We start from the raw sequence: 15,733 nt of genomic DNA on the forward strand, positions 1-15,733 counted from the left end.
TTCTCTTGACAAACTTCTGAAGACCAGATGCCTGTGGTGGGTGGGTCCAGAGGCAAAACCGGGCATAACATTGAATGTGAATATTCCTTTGTACACTAGTTTCTCCACAGTCACATAACCCTCTCTATTCTCCACCCAGGCAAGCAAGAAGCACCCGAGTTTCAGGACACATTCCAGCCCAGCAAAACATGCAAGGAGTATGCATAGTGGAGCCAGTGAGAGGTGTGGCCTGAGAAAGATCTACAGCCTGGGGAGAATCTCAAGGGTTCACATCAGATGGAGGATCTCTACACATTTACTGGCAAAGTATAAAAACAATGAGGTAGGGGCTGCTGAACTTACGGCTTGGTCCATGAATCTTGATGGGTTTGTTGCTGATCAGTGAATGGGAGCAGGTTTGGCAAACGCAGTCCTTGCCACTGAATGTGACTTTGTCTCCAATGGGGAACGGCTTCCTGAAAGAAAAGTGAACCCAAGAAAACATCACAAATACTCTGTAGGACTTCAGATACCTATGGATCCCCTTTGCCGGTTTGCTAGTTCTTCTTCTTCTATAGCACCTCACACCCATCATTGGATCTATGCCTCTTCAAGCTATTTCCAGCACTCGCTGTTGCTTCCTCTGTTTTTCTTTTATTTTTAAGCCTTGTTCCCTCCTCCTCTGTATGTTGCTTTTGAACATGGTATTGAAAATTTTAATTAGAAAAAAGGGACATTGCTCCATTCTCAATCTCCCCCTGTGTTGCAGTATTACTAAAATTCTGGGGCAGGCCAATTTGTTGTGTTCCCCATGGGTTATCCCAGGCATCTCCTATTTCCCCCTTCAACATCTCGGTCATTTTGTTGTCTTCCTTTATACCCTACTTCCCTTCTTTTTTAAAAAAGTTCCAGAGTCACACTAGAAAGTAGGACAGTTAATATCATTCTCATTGCTTCTGCAACTGAGCAGAACCAATGGCTTAACATCAAATATTATAGCGACAGATTTCATGATCCTTATAACACATCCGAACATTTCAATTCAAAGATCAATATTTGGTTCACAACCATGAAAGTCTTATTTTTTTTAACAGAAAAAAATGAATATTGCAGAACTAGCAATGCTCTTATCTGCATATGCAGAAAACAGAGAAGTATGTGCACAAAACTCAATGTAGAAAAGTCAATGAGTGGGAACACACAGGCATCAACTTCAACTATAATTTGGGAGACCTCACACACGTAGACAGAAGGCATGTGAAAAGAAGCACTCCCTCTTCTTCTAGAATGGCCAATGTGTCATGCAAGGAGTTATCAGGAGTCCTTCATGTTATGAGACAAAAGGAAAGGTTCCCCTCCCTTGGGCTCCTTCCCCCCTCCCACAACACCTACAAATAAAAGGAAGTTGCAGGGAGGGGGGGATGAGATGTGCCATGACCCCTATAATCACAGCAATGACTGCCAAGCCGATGGTTGCCTGGGGCGGCGTGTGTGCCCTGCACCATGGGGTGGGGCGAGCCAGGACAGGATGCTCTGTGGGGCCTCCAGAGTCTGCCTGCCTCCTCTCACTCAGCCGCCCTGGGTGGACCGTTTGGGCAGCGTGGAGCCTGCGGGCGCCCAAGGCATCACGTCTCTCCCAGGAGAGATGCGTGGCTCAGGTATGCTGCAGGCCCCATAGTGAGTGCCGCCCACCATTTTGTCACCCCTCCTCAGTGGTGACACCCGGGGTGACTTACCTCCATCGCACCCTCCTTCCTCCGCCCCTTTAGCTACACTCTCACACCATGCTAACTCCCTGCGGATACACAATCTGGGTGCATGTTTGTATAGTCAAGTTAGCTCCTGTGAAGCAGCAGCTATGAAAGTTGCTTCATCGTGGATTTGAGAATGCCTGTGGTAGTAGCTCGGTTCACTTTCGCCTGCTCCTCTTTCCTGTTTGTTTAAGTCATGAAGATACTCAATGGTTCTGAACACCCCAAGAGGAACCGTGGAAATATTACAATGGAAGCTGTTCTCAGAGATCCTTTTACAGAGGATCATTCAAAAGGGTTAGTACACTTTAACTGCCCTGTTCTATTTACACTCAAGATAGTAAAAGATAAAAAGGAGCACAATCGTAAGTAATTCCACCTCCACCCATGTATATAGGTGAAGCAAGGATTCTAATTTGGCTGGTGACTGCAAGAACACAGCAGCAGTTCATCAGATTTCAGTATCCTGAGAGGAAAAGATGGGATTTTGCACGTGTCGAAGAATGCAGAGCAAGTGCTCCTGTCTATAAAGACACAAGCAATCAAACAGGCATTTGGGAAAAGTAATTGGGGGAAAGTGGGGAATATAGCTTGCAGCAAAGGATATGCCATTGAGGAGAAGGGAAAGACCTGCACACCTGGTCTATACAAACAAAGCTGTATGTGTTAACATACCCTGAACATTACATGCTTGGATTAATTTCAGTTTAACTGAATAGTTAATCACCCTGGAGAACAAATATATTGGGTGGCATAGGACCTCTAGAGAATGCCAGTTTTGTAGTCTGGGATCAGAATGGTTGATCTGTTTCTCATAGGTGGAAGCAGTGATCCCCATCCCATCAAGTTTTAAGCAAAAGAAGCTGTATATATATATAGAGGTAAAGTTACAGACTGTCAGGCACCAGGGGTCTCAAATCACCAGTGCCGCTATGACAGCTGAACAGAAGAGGCTGAAGCTGTCTTTGGAAAGTGACCCACAGCATGCCAAAGTGAGTCAGGACTTTCCAAACTGTATGTACGACCTTGATCTCCTCAAGAGTTACATTTAAAGCACATGGCTTCCCCAAAGGATTCTGGGAACTGCAGTTTGTTAAGGGTGTTGGGAAGTGTAGATCTTTGTGGGGGTAAACTACAGTTCCCATTATTCTTTGTGGGAAGCCATGTGCTTTAAATGTATGATGTGTGTGCAGCCCATATCTGAGCAGCAGATCCACCTTGATCAACTTGTGCCCAATGTCCATCTTGATGTACACTTACACCAAACCGTGGCTTGTTGAATCTGTTGTCTCACAATACTGGGACAATGTATACATTGCCAGTGGTGTCATAGCTGCTTTTACACCTTTCCTGGCAATGCTTGAAGGGAAAATATTGTGTGGGTGCCAACATTGCTATGTGATTCCTTCCAGCAGACCACAGCAATGGTGGTGGCAGTGACGTGTGTGTGTGTGTGCTGCACAGCTAGTGTGGCTAATTAAAGACTAGCTTTTCCTGTCACTCACCCTCGCTCCATCTTTCATTTTAATGCTCTCCTAATGCACTCCCAACACTAAGAATGACAAATTAATAGACCTGTCCCTCCAGAGTATATCTGAGACCTAGAAGAGTTCATAGCCCCCACAGTAGCTTCCCCATTCCTTTGGGAGATTACTAATCCCCCTCCCCAGTTGCAGGACCATCCACCCACCCTCAGGCTAATGATTCTGACTGCCAGAATTAACCCCTCTTTTGCTTGACATGCTCTTGATCCTGCCAGTGTGGCACAATAATACGTCATAGAACCAGTTATTGCCTAATGACACATCATGCAAGTATGTACTTTTGAATGTGCAGATACCCACTGTTCTGAGAGCATGTATAGATATTTTATTTTATATTATTTTAGAGAAATGAACCCAACGCATGTACAGCTTTTTGTCATTGTGAAGAACGCAGGCATCTTCCAACCAGGCTGTGCTGCCTCATGCTTTAAGAAAATATCACCTTCATTGCCCTGGCACTCCCCAAGGTGTAAGAAAAGGAGGTGCGGCATAGAGCAAGTTTCTACCACGCCATATCTGCACATCACACCATGTGGGTTCAAGCACCTCAGGCTTTCTGTTTGGGGTTCTCACTTATGAATGGGTTGCCCACAATCACAGCCAAACATCCCACTCACCTGCACATGCTGCAGACAAAGCACTTTGGGTGGTAGGTCCGGCCCAAAGCTGAGATCACCTCTCCCGTGATGAAGTCTTGGCAGCTATCACAACGTGTGCCATAGAGCTTCTGGTAGTCATGGGTGCAGATGTATTCCCCGTTTTTAAAGAAGAAGCCGGACTGAGCTAGGTCACAGCCACACACTGCAGAGGGGGAAGCACACACAGACAGAGAAGGGTCAGCCTGTCAGTTATCTTTCCCAAAGCTGACCTGTTCTTCTAAAGCAGGGGTGGGCAGAAGGTAGACCAGGCTATACTAGGACATCTCTCTCTCTCTCTCTCTCTCTCTCTCTCTCTCTCTCTCTGTGTGTGTGTGTGTGATTTGCAGTATAGAATCCCATTATTGTAGAGTTAGAAAGGACCCTGAGGATCATCTAGTTCAACCCTGGTGATGCATGAACATGCAGTTGTCCTATATGGGGACTGAACCTGCAATCCTAGTATTATCAGCCCCACACTTTAACCAGTTGAACTATCCAGTTTTTTAAAAACAACAAGGAGGATTTTTTGTTTAGGTCAACAGGTTGCTGACTCCCAAATATATAACAGCAACAACAGGCTGACTTTTCCCTTCTAAATTAGGCAGCTGAAATGAAGCAAGGACTTTTATGTGAAAGGACAATGAGCTCAATGCAGTTCTGATACTCGGAAGGCTCAGAACGTGCTCAGGCACAGCTTGTTCCTTAATTCCTGTTCTTTAATGTGTTTCTTTTGTGCGGGACTATGTTTGGTAGATCCTGAGGTTCTGGGCAAAAAGCAAAGCGGGCCCCACAAGTCCAACGTCTGACTGCCCTGTTTTAAAGAGCTTGTGTGAGGTGCTACAACAGAGTTGGGGGTGCACTGACAGAAGGAACGTTCCTTGGTCAGAGCAAAGACACCGAGTTGGGAAAGCAAGCCTGAGAACGTTTCCTTGGGTAGTTTGGATGTGTTCGTTCTTCAGGGTGCCTACCCTTTAAACCCAACAAAACGAACTAAAGGGCCAAGCCCCACAAGATGTCACTGTTGGGTTGCTGGCAAGGTCCAGAATAAAAAGAGAGAGAGAGAAAGCAAGCAGGCCTGTTTTGGGGAGATTTGTGCCCTGCTGAGAGAGAGCGCTTGGCTGCTGCTTTGGGAAATTGTCTGTGAGCCTCGGTGCATGACGGCAACAGACTTTGCCTTCTTTAATTGGGAATTAGCAGACAGCAAGAGGGTACCTGGACAGAGCAGCCTGGCAGAGGGAAGTCTGACCTCTGCTCAGGCAACAGGAGATTCATGCCATCCATCCTGCTTCTCAGCGTGACGCTGGGGCATCGTATCATTAGTGGCTGCTGCAACAACCACAAGAGAGAATGGAAAATGTAGGCAGTGGCATTCCCTGTATTCCTAGTTGCCCTGTGAGGTGACTGAGAGAAACTTGTCACGAAATGGACAAATGGCTCACTTACCAAAGACATACAAACACACTTAGATTTATGGAAAGAAGGGGAAGATTTGACCTATGGCTTTGGACTGCATCTTTTCGATGTGGTTGTGAAGGACCACATCCACAGCATACATTTGAATGCACTATGGTACCACTTTAAACAGCCATGGCTTTCCCCAAATAATTCTGGTGCTGAGAATTGTTAGGAGACCTCATTCCCCTCACAGAGCTACAAATCCCAGAGGGGCTGAACAACCAATCCCTCTTCACAATGAACTTTGGGAATTGTAGCTCTGTGAAGGGAAGAATTCTGATTGGTGGAAAGTGGCTGGAAAGGTGTGCCCTGCAGTTTGCCCTGCAGTCCTAAGATAGAGTGCTGCCCTAGTACGGCTGTGCACATGAGGTGAGTCACCTTGGGCGACATGCTCCGTAGAGGGCAGGAGATCCCAATCTGGCCTTCACGGCAGCTTCCAACTCAGCTTCTGGTAAACGGAAGATGCAGCCAAAAGCTGAAACCTGGGAGCTGCAATGGCACTGGTTTCCTTCCACCCTGCCAGACACAGGTCCGGATTTAGGGGGAGGTCAGTGGCACCTCTTGCCTCAGGTGCCAAAAGATCTCAAACTGGCCCTGCTGGCAGGTGAATATGAGAGCATGTAGACCTGCTTGATTCTCTCTTATCCTGAAGGCTGTGAGCGCCTCCAGATATGATGCCTTGCCTAGATTTGCTGCTTGAAACCTGGTGAACCACACACTGCTCTTAGTCTTGATGATGGAACAATGGACTGCGCAGCCCCTGCAATTCCTGCTTTCTCACCTTATCTTGGACCCATGAACAAGTTTTCTTAGGAGCCATTTTCTACATGAGCTCCACAGACAAAAGTCCAGAGGTTTGGAGTGGGCAGCAGGACAGGCGTGTTCAGAGCCCATTGCTTCAGCATGTTCTGAGCCCATGCTGAGTTCTTCTGAGATGTGTGTGTTGGGAAATACTTCAGCTCATCCTTGCCCTGAGGATGGAAGGGTGGCTGGGGAGGAGCAACGCTGAGATGTTGTAAAACTTAATGGCCCAGAACGGATGCGAAAGGGCTCCTTAATGCAGTTATTGAAACAGCTGCTCTTATGAAGGGGCAGTAACCGGATCTATAAATTTTACAGTGGGAATTGTTAGAGCTAGATAAGGCACCCTGTTAATTCCCACTCTTACTGTTTTCCACAATTTATTTAATTTAATTAATTGATTAAATTTATGGCTCGCCCTTCCGAAGGATCCCAGGGTGGCAAACGAGTGATAGAGCAATGCATATATCTTAAGAGCATCTTTAAAACAATCTCAGTACAGATGCTTACTGGGGAAGAGCTCAACTTTAAAGGCCTTTTGGAAGAGTAAAGTTTTCAACAGGCACCAAAATATGGCACCTCTTTAATATTTAAGGGGAAGAAGCAAGTTTTCCACACTGTGTCCAGCACTTCACTTTCGTTTATGTCTGGCATAAAAGTACAAAAAGGCCTTCATGAGAGGCTTTGCATTTTACCACTGAATCCCTGCAAAATGTTCAAAGTGCATGTGCCTTTTTTGCTCTGCAATCTCTCATTAACAAAAATAAATAATAGCAAAATAGGAACATCTGGCAACTTTCAAATATTTGCAAATATCAGCTTCAGCTCCAGCCCTAATGCAAAAATTGGAAGACTGCAGCATTCTTTCAAACCCTCCAAGTGTCCCTATTTTCCAGGGATAGTTCCAGATTTACAGCAGCCATCTCGGTTTCTGATTTGATCCTGGAATGTCCTGCTTTTCCTCAGGATGTCCCTATTTTCGTTGGAGAAATGTTGGAGGGTATGCAGTTATGTGACCCCAGAGCCATCTCAAGGCAGCCCTGTATAGGTAATTTTTATAATGCTTAATGTTTTATTTTGTTTTTATATATGTTGGAAGCCACCCAGAGTGGTTGGGGCAACCCAGTCTGATGGGCGGGGTCCAAATCATAGAATCATAGAATCTTAAGAGTTGGAAGGGACCCCAATGGTCATCTAGTCCAACCCCCTGCAATGCAGGAATCTCAGCTAACGCATCCATGACAGATGGCGACCCAACCTCTGCTTAAAAAGCTCTAAGAAAGGAGAGTCCATCACCTCTTGTAGACTCTCCCTTGGACAAAAATAAACTCATAGTGGTACCTCAGGTTACCACTGTTGGAGGGTATGTTCTTTGCCTTTCCTCATTGTCACAATCAGTAAATGGACACAGTGAATCCATAAGCTTTGGACAAGTGTTTAGTGCCTCTTAAATGCTAAACTGAACATTGCATTCGCTTGTGACAAGGCAAAGGGCTAACCCTTTAGAATGGGGAGAAATGCCTGACTCTAACCTTTGTGTCCTTTTTGAACAAGGCAGCTAGTCATCCCCCAAAGCACTTACCTTGGCAGGTGAAGCATCTGATGTGGAAGTGATTGCTCTGGACACGCACCACCTCCCCTTTACACGTATCTCCGCAGCGATAACAGTGGATGATGGTGGGACGGCCCCCAGGGTTGTACGGGTTTTGCTGGAAAGGAACTGCTGGGGAATAGAAAAGGCAAAGCTTGTTAGCAAGTATGCAGGAAGACGGATAGTCAAGAACAGCCAGCTTAGATAAATACATGAGCCGATTTCTTTCCTTGCAGAGTTTAGTGTGCAAGCTATGGGGCCTAGTGCAGGTTGGTGTTTCATTTCACATATTGTTTCGGGAAGTGCAAATTAAGTGGATTTGCATTTTTTAAAAAGCAAACAGATCAAAATTCTCTCCCATTCTTATGCAAAATATGGGCCTCAGCTCTGCACCTCTAGTCAGTCAGAATTTCAACATTCAGTAAAGCAGCTTGGGGTGGAGCTCTTTCTTACCCCCCCCCCGCATCTACCTCTTCATGAATGGATGTGTGTGTGTGTAAAATGCTTGATAATGGTGCACAGTTTAAGGCAACACTGCTTGAGGGTGGAGACAGGGGAAGAAAGACCATAGGATCTAGACATTCTTGAAGAGGGCTGCCTTTCTGAAGAGATTCTGAGTTCTCCGGGGAATTCTCACATCAAAAGTGAAGGTCAGATTTGTCAAGGTTAGTCTGACTACTAGACCCTGAGAATTCTCCAGGGAAGCTTCTGATTTATCTGTCTCTGAGCCTGAGAGCCAGTGTGGTGTAGTGGTTAAGAGTGGTAGACTCCTAATCTGGGGAACCGGGTTCGCGTCTCCACTCCTCCACATGCAGCTGCTGGGTGACCTTGGGCCAGTCACACTTCCTTGAAGTCTCTCAGCCCCACTCACCTCACAGAGTGTTTGTTGTGGGGGAGGAAGGGAAAGGAGAATGTTAGCCGCTTTGAGACTCCTTAAAGGGAGTGAAAGGCGGGATATCAAATCCAAACTCTTCTTCTTCTTCTTTCAAAGTAGGCAGTAGACGGGCCGAGACCCCCTGGAGAATGGATTGAGAGATAAGGGCTTCCTAACCCTTCTGAATCTTGCAGAGCGCCCTTGCAAAGGGAATAGTTTTCTCTACATCTGTTTCTCTTTCTTTGATGCTTGTTCAGCAAAACTATGTATTCTGCAGACCACGGAGGGTCTGTCAACATAACCAACTTCCCACAACCCCAAACCATGCTGTCAGAGCTGCCACCCAGTCCCAGCTCACATAGGACCAAGTCCGCCAGCGTTCACTTTATAAGAGTCTTTATTAAGTTACAGGTTTCATTTCCGAACTGCAGCGTGCAGCTCTACACCTTCTGCCCTAGGTCGGCGAAGACCCGTCTGAGTCCCCGCCTCTTGCACACCAGCTTAATACCCTAGCCTTGCTCCACCTCCTTCGCCTCTCCCTACGTCTCTGGGTCCTTCTGCCCCCCTGGGCCTCCTCCCTTCTACTCTCCTCTGACGCTGACCCCCCTGATCCTTCTGCCTCCTTGCGGCGGGCTTTGGGACCTGGCTCACTCTCCGGGCTGCTTACTGCTCCAGCTTCCGCTGCATTTGAACTTGGCGCGCGCGCCCAACTCTCTACTTTCCTCTTAACCGTTGCCTCGCTCTCTGAGGAGGGCGTGACCATCCCTGACTCGTGCCCTCCCTCCTGCTGACAGCCTCCGGAACCCGATGCCTGGCTACCTTCCTCCCTGCTGCTCTCAGTCTTGAGCGTGGGTCCCGACTTCCAGCTGCTGCCGCCCTCAGTTATGAGCGTGGGTCCCGACTTCCAGCTGCTACTCTCTGAATCTCCTCTGTTCCCTTCCTCCTGGGGTGTCCCCCCGGAACCCCCCCTTGCTCTGCTCACTGGGGCTCCCTTTTGGGAGTCCTCTGACTCACTGCTTAGGCTTGGAGATCTCGGGTCGTCATCATCACTCATTTTCCCTTCGGATTCCTCCCCCTCGCTCTCTGCTTCCTCCCTTCTCTGCGTCTCTGCTCCTGAACCCCTGACATCCATCCCCCCCTCGAAGCCCCCCCTTCCCCCCTCCCCGCTTTCAGGTGTGGGTGCTGGGTGCTCCATCATCACGGGAGGGAATGCCGGATACAGTTCGCTCCCCGTGGTTGGCCGCCAACTGAAGACCTCCGAGTCTTCCTCCTCGCGGTCGCCGACGTTGACCTGTTCCGCTTCCATCTCTGTACCGCCGTGCTCGAACCCAAGGTCCTCCCCGAACACGCCCATGTCAGTCTCTGCGTCGGTCGCTCGACCTGGCATCTCCAGCCACTTCCGGCGCCATTGCTCCTCCGGTCGATCGTCCCACCAATACGAGGTGTCTGACGCCGAACCCGCCGGCGATCCTTCTGGGGAACGGGTGCTCAGTGCGGGTTCCCCGTCCGAGTCGAAGCCATGGAACGTGCTGGAAGAAAGTGTGGGCGTGAACAGCCAGTCGTCGAAGAAGCTCGCTGGCATGGGTCTGTGTGGGAAAAGGGCATGAAACTCGTCCTTGAGCAGGGGTTCCTCCAAAGCGTAGTCTGGCACCCAGCTATTGGCGCTGGCCCGGGTGCCCTCTCTGGCTAGGAGGTATTCGACTCCCTCTTCCCCCCATCTGGAGTCCAAAATCTCCGTGACCTCGTTGATGGGGTCTTGCTGCGTCACCCCTCGCGTCTCCGTCCGCTCCCGGAACGGACTCGGTGCCGTCCCTGGTTCCTGGAATCTGTGAGGTGCCTTGTAGGGAGTGAGCACCGACCTGTGGAACACCGGATGCATTCTGGAACCCTCCGGCAGCGCCAGTCGGAAGGCTACCGGGTTGATCTGTGCTTCGACTTGGTACGGACCAATTTGCTTGTGCCCCAACTTCTTCTTGGCTAGTGACCTGGTCGGCACTGCGTGGGCTGCCAACCAGACCCAGTCTCCCACTTGGATCTCTTCGCCAACCCGCCTGTGCTTGTCAGCTTGCACCTTGTAGGCGTGCTTAGCTAGCTCCAGCTGCCGTCTGAGTTGATCGTGTACCGCCTGCAACTCTGACGCGAACGCGTCCGCCGTCTGTGGTTCTCCGTCCCCCACTCTCTCCCGTCCCGGGAAGGTTCTGGGATTCCTCCCATTGTTGGCGAAGAACGGCGTCACCCCTGTGGACACGTGCTTCGTGTTGTTGTAAGCGAACTCGGCGAGCGGCAGGTAATCCACCCAGGTCGCAGGTTGTTGATTGGCATAGCATCTCAGGTACTGCTGCATGATGGCATTGACCCTCTCTGCTTGCCCGTTGGTCTGCGGGTGTCTTGCTGATGCCAGATCGACCTTGACATTTAGAAAACTCATCAGCTTCTGCCAGAAATTCGAGACGAACTGGCGCCCGCGGTCGGACAGGATAGACCGTGGCAGACCATGCACTTTGAACACGTGATCTATGAACAGTTTGGCGGTTTGTTCCGCCGTGGCCACCTTCGCACACGGAATGAAATGTGCCATCTTGGTGAACAAGTCCACCACCACTAGTACAGCTGTCTTGCCTCTCGAGCTGGGTAGATCCGTAACAAAGTCCAGGGCCACCCTCTCCCACGGTTCAAACGGCGTTTGCAGCGGTTCCAGCAGTCCCGCCGGTGGTTTGTGCACCGGTTTGGCCCTCTGGCAGGTGTCGCACCTCGCAACGTAGTCCGCGACTTCCCCTCTCAGTCTGGGCCACCAAAAGTCCCTTGCGACTAATTCCACCGTTTTTTCCGTGCCAAAGTGCCCGGCCGTGGGTGCGTCGTGCAGCTGCTGCAGTACCCTGGCGCGAAGTTCGTCTCCCGGCACGTAGATGGCCCCTTTACGTAAGAGCAAGCCGTCTCGTATCTGGAACTCGTCGCCCCTCGCCGTGCCCTTGTGCACCTCTGCCATCTTCGCCTGCGCGAAGGAGTCGTCCTGCAACGCCCGCCGCACCGCATCCAGGTCTACTGTGGCTGAAGCGCACGCCCACGCTGTTGGCGCGAAGATGTGCATGGCTGCCGCTGGCGTCGCCTCTTCGAGGTATTGCGGTTTGCGGGACAGTGCATCCGCCATGACGTTGGTGTCGCCTGGGACGTACTCTATTCGGAAATTGAAGTTAGCAAAGAACTCCGCCCAACGTATCTGCCTCTGGTTCAGGAACTGAGCCGTGCGCCAGTGCTCCAGATTCTTGTGATCCGTGCAGACCTGCACCGTGTGCTTGGCGCCGATCAGGAAGTGCCTCCACGCCTTGAAAGCTGCATGAATGGCCAGCAACTCCCTGTCCCAGATGGTGTAGTTCTGCTCCGACTTGCTGAGCTTTCTGGAGTAGAACGCTCCCGGCCTCCAGACCCCCTGTGGGTCCCTTTGCAGCAGGACAGCTCCCACTGCTCTATCGGACGCGTCCGTCTCTACCCGCATCGGTCTGCTGGGGTCGATATGCAGCAGTTGCTCTTCCGACGCGAAGAGACGCTTGAGTGCCTGAAAGGACTGCTCCGCCTGCTCCGTCCAGATGAATTTCTTTTTCTTGGAGCTTAGCGTGTCCGTAATGGCCGCCGTCTGCATCGCGAACCCCTTGATAAACTTGCGATAGAAGTTGGCGAAGCCGACAAACCGCTGGACCTCCTTCCGGTTGCGCGGGCTCTTCCAATCCAACACCGCACGAACCTTGGCGCTGTCCATGGCTAGCCCCTTGTCCGACAACTTGTAACCCAAGAAATCCACCTCCGTCGTGTCGAACTGGCACTTCTCCAGTTTGGCGTACAGTCTATGCTGCTGCAGCCTCTTCAGCACCTCCCGAACATCTTGGTCATGGGCTTGCTGCGATTCGGAGAATATCAGGATGTCATCCAGAAAGCAGACGCACTTCTTGTAAAGGAGTCCCGCCAACACATGATGCATGAAAGCTTGGAAACAGTGAGAACCGTTTTGCAATCCAAACGGCATCACTCTGTATTCGTAGGTGCCCAGAGGCGTGAACATGGCAGTCTTCCACTCATCGCCCTCCCTCATGCGGATGAGATTGTACGCACCTCGCAGGTCCAACTTGGTGAACACGCGTCCCTTGCGCACCGTCGCTAGTAGGTCGTCAATCCTGGGCATGGGGAAATCAGAAGGCTTGGTCATCTTGTTTAAGAGGCGAAAATCCACCACCAGTCTTTTTTGGGGCGTGTCTTTCTTCTTCACGAAGAAAACAGGACTGCCCCCTACTGCCCTGGACTCCCGGATGAAACCGCGCTGCAAATTGTGATCTATGAACTGTTTGAGTTCCTGTAATTCGTCCTCAGACATGGAATACAGCTTCCCTTTCGGCAGCGTCGCCCCTGGTAGGAGGTCAATCTTGCAGTCATATTGCCTGTGCGGTGGTAGCTTGTCAGCCTCTTTCTCGCAGAAGACCTCCAGAAAGTCTGCGTATTTGTGGGGGACTGCTTGCAACGTTCCCAACTGCAGTTGTGATTCCTCCTCCTCTCCCTCCTGTCTGGGCAGGATGCAGTGTTCTGCGCAATAAGAGGAGCCGAAGATCAGCTGTCTCTGGTACCAAGCCAGTGTCGGACTGTGCCTGTCCAGCCAACTCATGCCCAACACAATGGGCGTGTCCGACAGTTGGGTGACATTAAAACTGATGACTTCCCTGTGGTTGCCAAGGCGCATCACCATCGGTGGCGTTTGCTTCACCACCTGCCCCCCTAGCAACTCTCTGCCATCCACTGTGACGACTTGCAGGGGCAGAGTGGCAGGCAGTAGCTGTATAGCGTGCTGCTCCACAAAATCCTGCGCTATAAAGTCTGCGTTGCTTCCAGAATCCACAGAAAGCGGCACTTCGATAGTGACGCCATCGGGTAGCTGGAGAGATGCTGTGAGCTGCACTACTGGTTTGGGTGGGAGGGGGTCCGTGGGTTGCAAGATCGCTGGGGACTGCTTCACTGATGCGTCTGGCTGGGCCCCAGTGCCTCTGTCTCCAGCCAGACATCGTCGTTTCCCTGCTGTGGTTCTCCTTGCTGCGTTGCTGCAGTCACCATTGCTGAGGCTGCAGTGTGCTTGTGGAGCCTCCGGGGACACTCTTTCGCCAAATGGCCTGGATCCTCGCAGATGTAACACTTCCTGTTCCCTCTAGGAGGCTTCGCTTTCACTGCTGTCGGTGCTTGGGCTCTGGCTGCTGACTGAGCCCTTGCACCTCCAACCTCCATCGGTTCCCCTCCCCCTCCAGGCGGAGGTGTGGATTGCGCACGCGCTGCTTCTCTTGGAACGAAAGAGAAACTTCTCGCTGCTTCGCGCCCTCCACGTCCTTCATCTCTGCACCATGGACGTTCTTCCAGCCTCACCCCCACAGTCAGCGCCCTTTGGACCACCTCCTGCGTGCTTCGGGGCCTCTCCCCCCTTGCAATTTCATCCTTGACCGCAGAGCTTAGACCCTCCCAGAACAGGTCTCTGACAGGGGGCGAATCCCGGTCCCACTCTAAGGCACTGACCAGCGCAAAAAAGCGGGCGTGGTACTGCCGGACGCTTGCCCTCCCTTGTTTTAGTCCATGAATCTCCCGTCGGGCAAGATCCACATCAATAGTAGACAAAAAACACGCATCCATCGCTTTGATAAAGGCATCTGCATTCTGAAGCGCCGGATCTTTATCCCTCCACAAATTGCGTAGCCACGCTTTAGCATCCCCATGCAAATGGGATAGTATGAACCCCACTTTCTCTTCCTCATCTCTAAAGTCTTTTGCCAGCAGTTGCAGTGCGCACATTACGTCTGCTCGAAAATTGGGGTACTGTTGTAAATTCCCATCGAAGTGAGCCACAAGCCCTCCTGCTCTCCGTGCCAACCCAACCCCCTCCGGTCTGGGTCCTGGCTGCCCGTGTTTAACCCATGCTTCAAACCTGGCGTGGAGATCTCTGTAGGCGGCTGCCGCATCCTCCTCCCTCTTCTTGGATGCCAGTACCTCCGCGTTCAATTGGGTAACTGCCTGTTGCAGCGCTGCAACTGTCTCTGCTTCCGTCATCTCTGCTAACCGTCGTGAGCTTGCTCCCAAACACCGATCCTCTCCTCCAGCTGCCTCTCTCTCCGCTGCGAGATATCAGGTGTCCGAAGCTTTTCAGAGACGGGTCTTACTGTCAGAGCTGCCACCCAGTCCCAGCTCACATAGGACCAAGTCCGCCAGCGTTCACTTTATAAGAGTCTTTATTAAGTTACAGGTTTCATTTCCGAACTGCAGCGTGCAGCTCTACACCTTCTGCCCTAGGTCGGCGAAGACCCGTCTGAGTCCCCGCCTCTTGCACACCAGCTTAATACCCTAGCCTTGCTCCACCTCCTTCGCCTCTCCCTACGTCTCTGGGTCCTTCTGCCCCCCTGGGCCTCCTCCCTTCTACTCTCCTCTGACGCTGACCCCCCTGATCCTTCTGCCTCCTTGCGGCGGGCTTTGGGACCTGGCTCACTCTCCGGGCTGCTTACTGCTCCAGCTTCCGCTGCATTTGAACTTGGCGCGCGCGCCCAACTCTCTACTTTCCTCTTAACCGTTGCCTCGCTCTCTGAGGAGGGCGTGACCATCCCTGACTCGTGCCCTCCCTCCTGCTGACAGCCTCCGGAACCCGATGCCTGGCTACCTTCCTCCCTGCTGCTCTCAGTCTTGAGCGTGGGTCCCGACTTCCAGCTGCTGCCGCCCTCAGTTATGAGCGTGGGTCCCGACTTCCAGCTGCTACTCTCTGAATCTCCTCTGTTCCCTTCCTCCTGGGGTGTCCCCCCGGAACCCCCCCTTGCTCTGCTCACTGGGGCTCCCTTTTGGGAGTCCTCTGACTCACTGCTTAGGCTTGGAGATCTCGGGTCGTCATCATCACTCATTTTCCCTTCGGATTCCTCCCCCTCGCTCTCTGCTTCCTCCCTTCTCTGCGTCTCTGCTCCTGAACCCCTGACACATGCTCTTATTAGGGAGTATACAGTACCAGTAGTATATCTATCTTTTGCCATGTAATGGTAGTAGAGGTTAACTTTGCTCTCAGGGATGATTCCCTTCTTGTAAACAGGTAAGCTTTAAAA

General features: G+C 51.1%; 2 protein-coding genes across 17 annotated transcripts in view; one reads left to right on the forward strand and one right to left on the reverse strand.

Annotated features, from left to right (window-relative positions):
• The window catches only part of SH3TC2 (SH3 domain and tetratricopeptide repeats 2), a 350,436-nt gene that overhangs the window by 176,777 nt on the left and 157,926 nt on the right, over positions 1-15,733 (forward strand). The gene's annotated exons all lie outside the window — the stretch shown is intronic.
• The window catches only part of ABLIM3 (actin binding LIM protein family member 3), a 158,412-nt gene that overhangs the window by 52,067 nt on the left and 90,612 nt on the right, over positions 1-15,733 (reverse strand). For 15 of the 16 annotated variants that reach the window (XM_082213032.1, XM_082213043.1, XM_082213046.1 and 12 more), the window contains 3 exons: positions 7,751-7,891; positions 3,892-4,075; positions 343-455 (listed from right to left, as the gene is read on the reverse strand). In XM_082213032.1, coding sequence (XP_082069158.1) covers positions 343-455; positions 3,892-4,075; positions 7,751-7,891 — 438 coding nt within the window. The remainder of the gene's footprint in view (positions 1-342; positions 456-3,891; positions 4,076-7,750; positions 7,892-15,733) is intronic. The other variant, XM_082213040.1, reaches the window with a different exon arrangement.

This window comes from Podarcis vaucheri (genome assembly GCF_965113315.1).
Source record: "Podarcis vaucheri genome assembly, chromosome: 2".
Lineage (NCBI taxonomy): Eukaryota > Metazoa > Chordata > Lepidosauria > Squamata > Lacertidae > Podarcis > Podarcis vaucheri.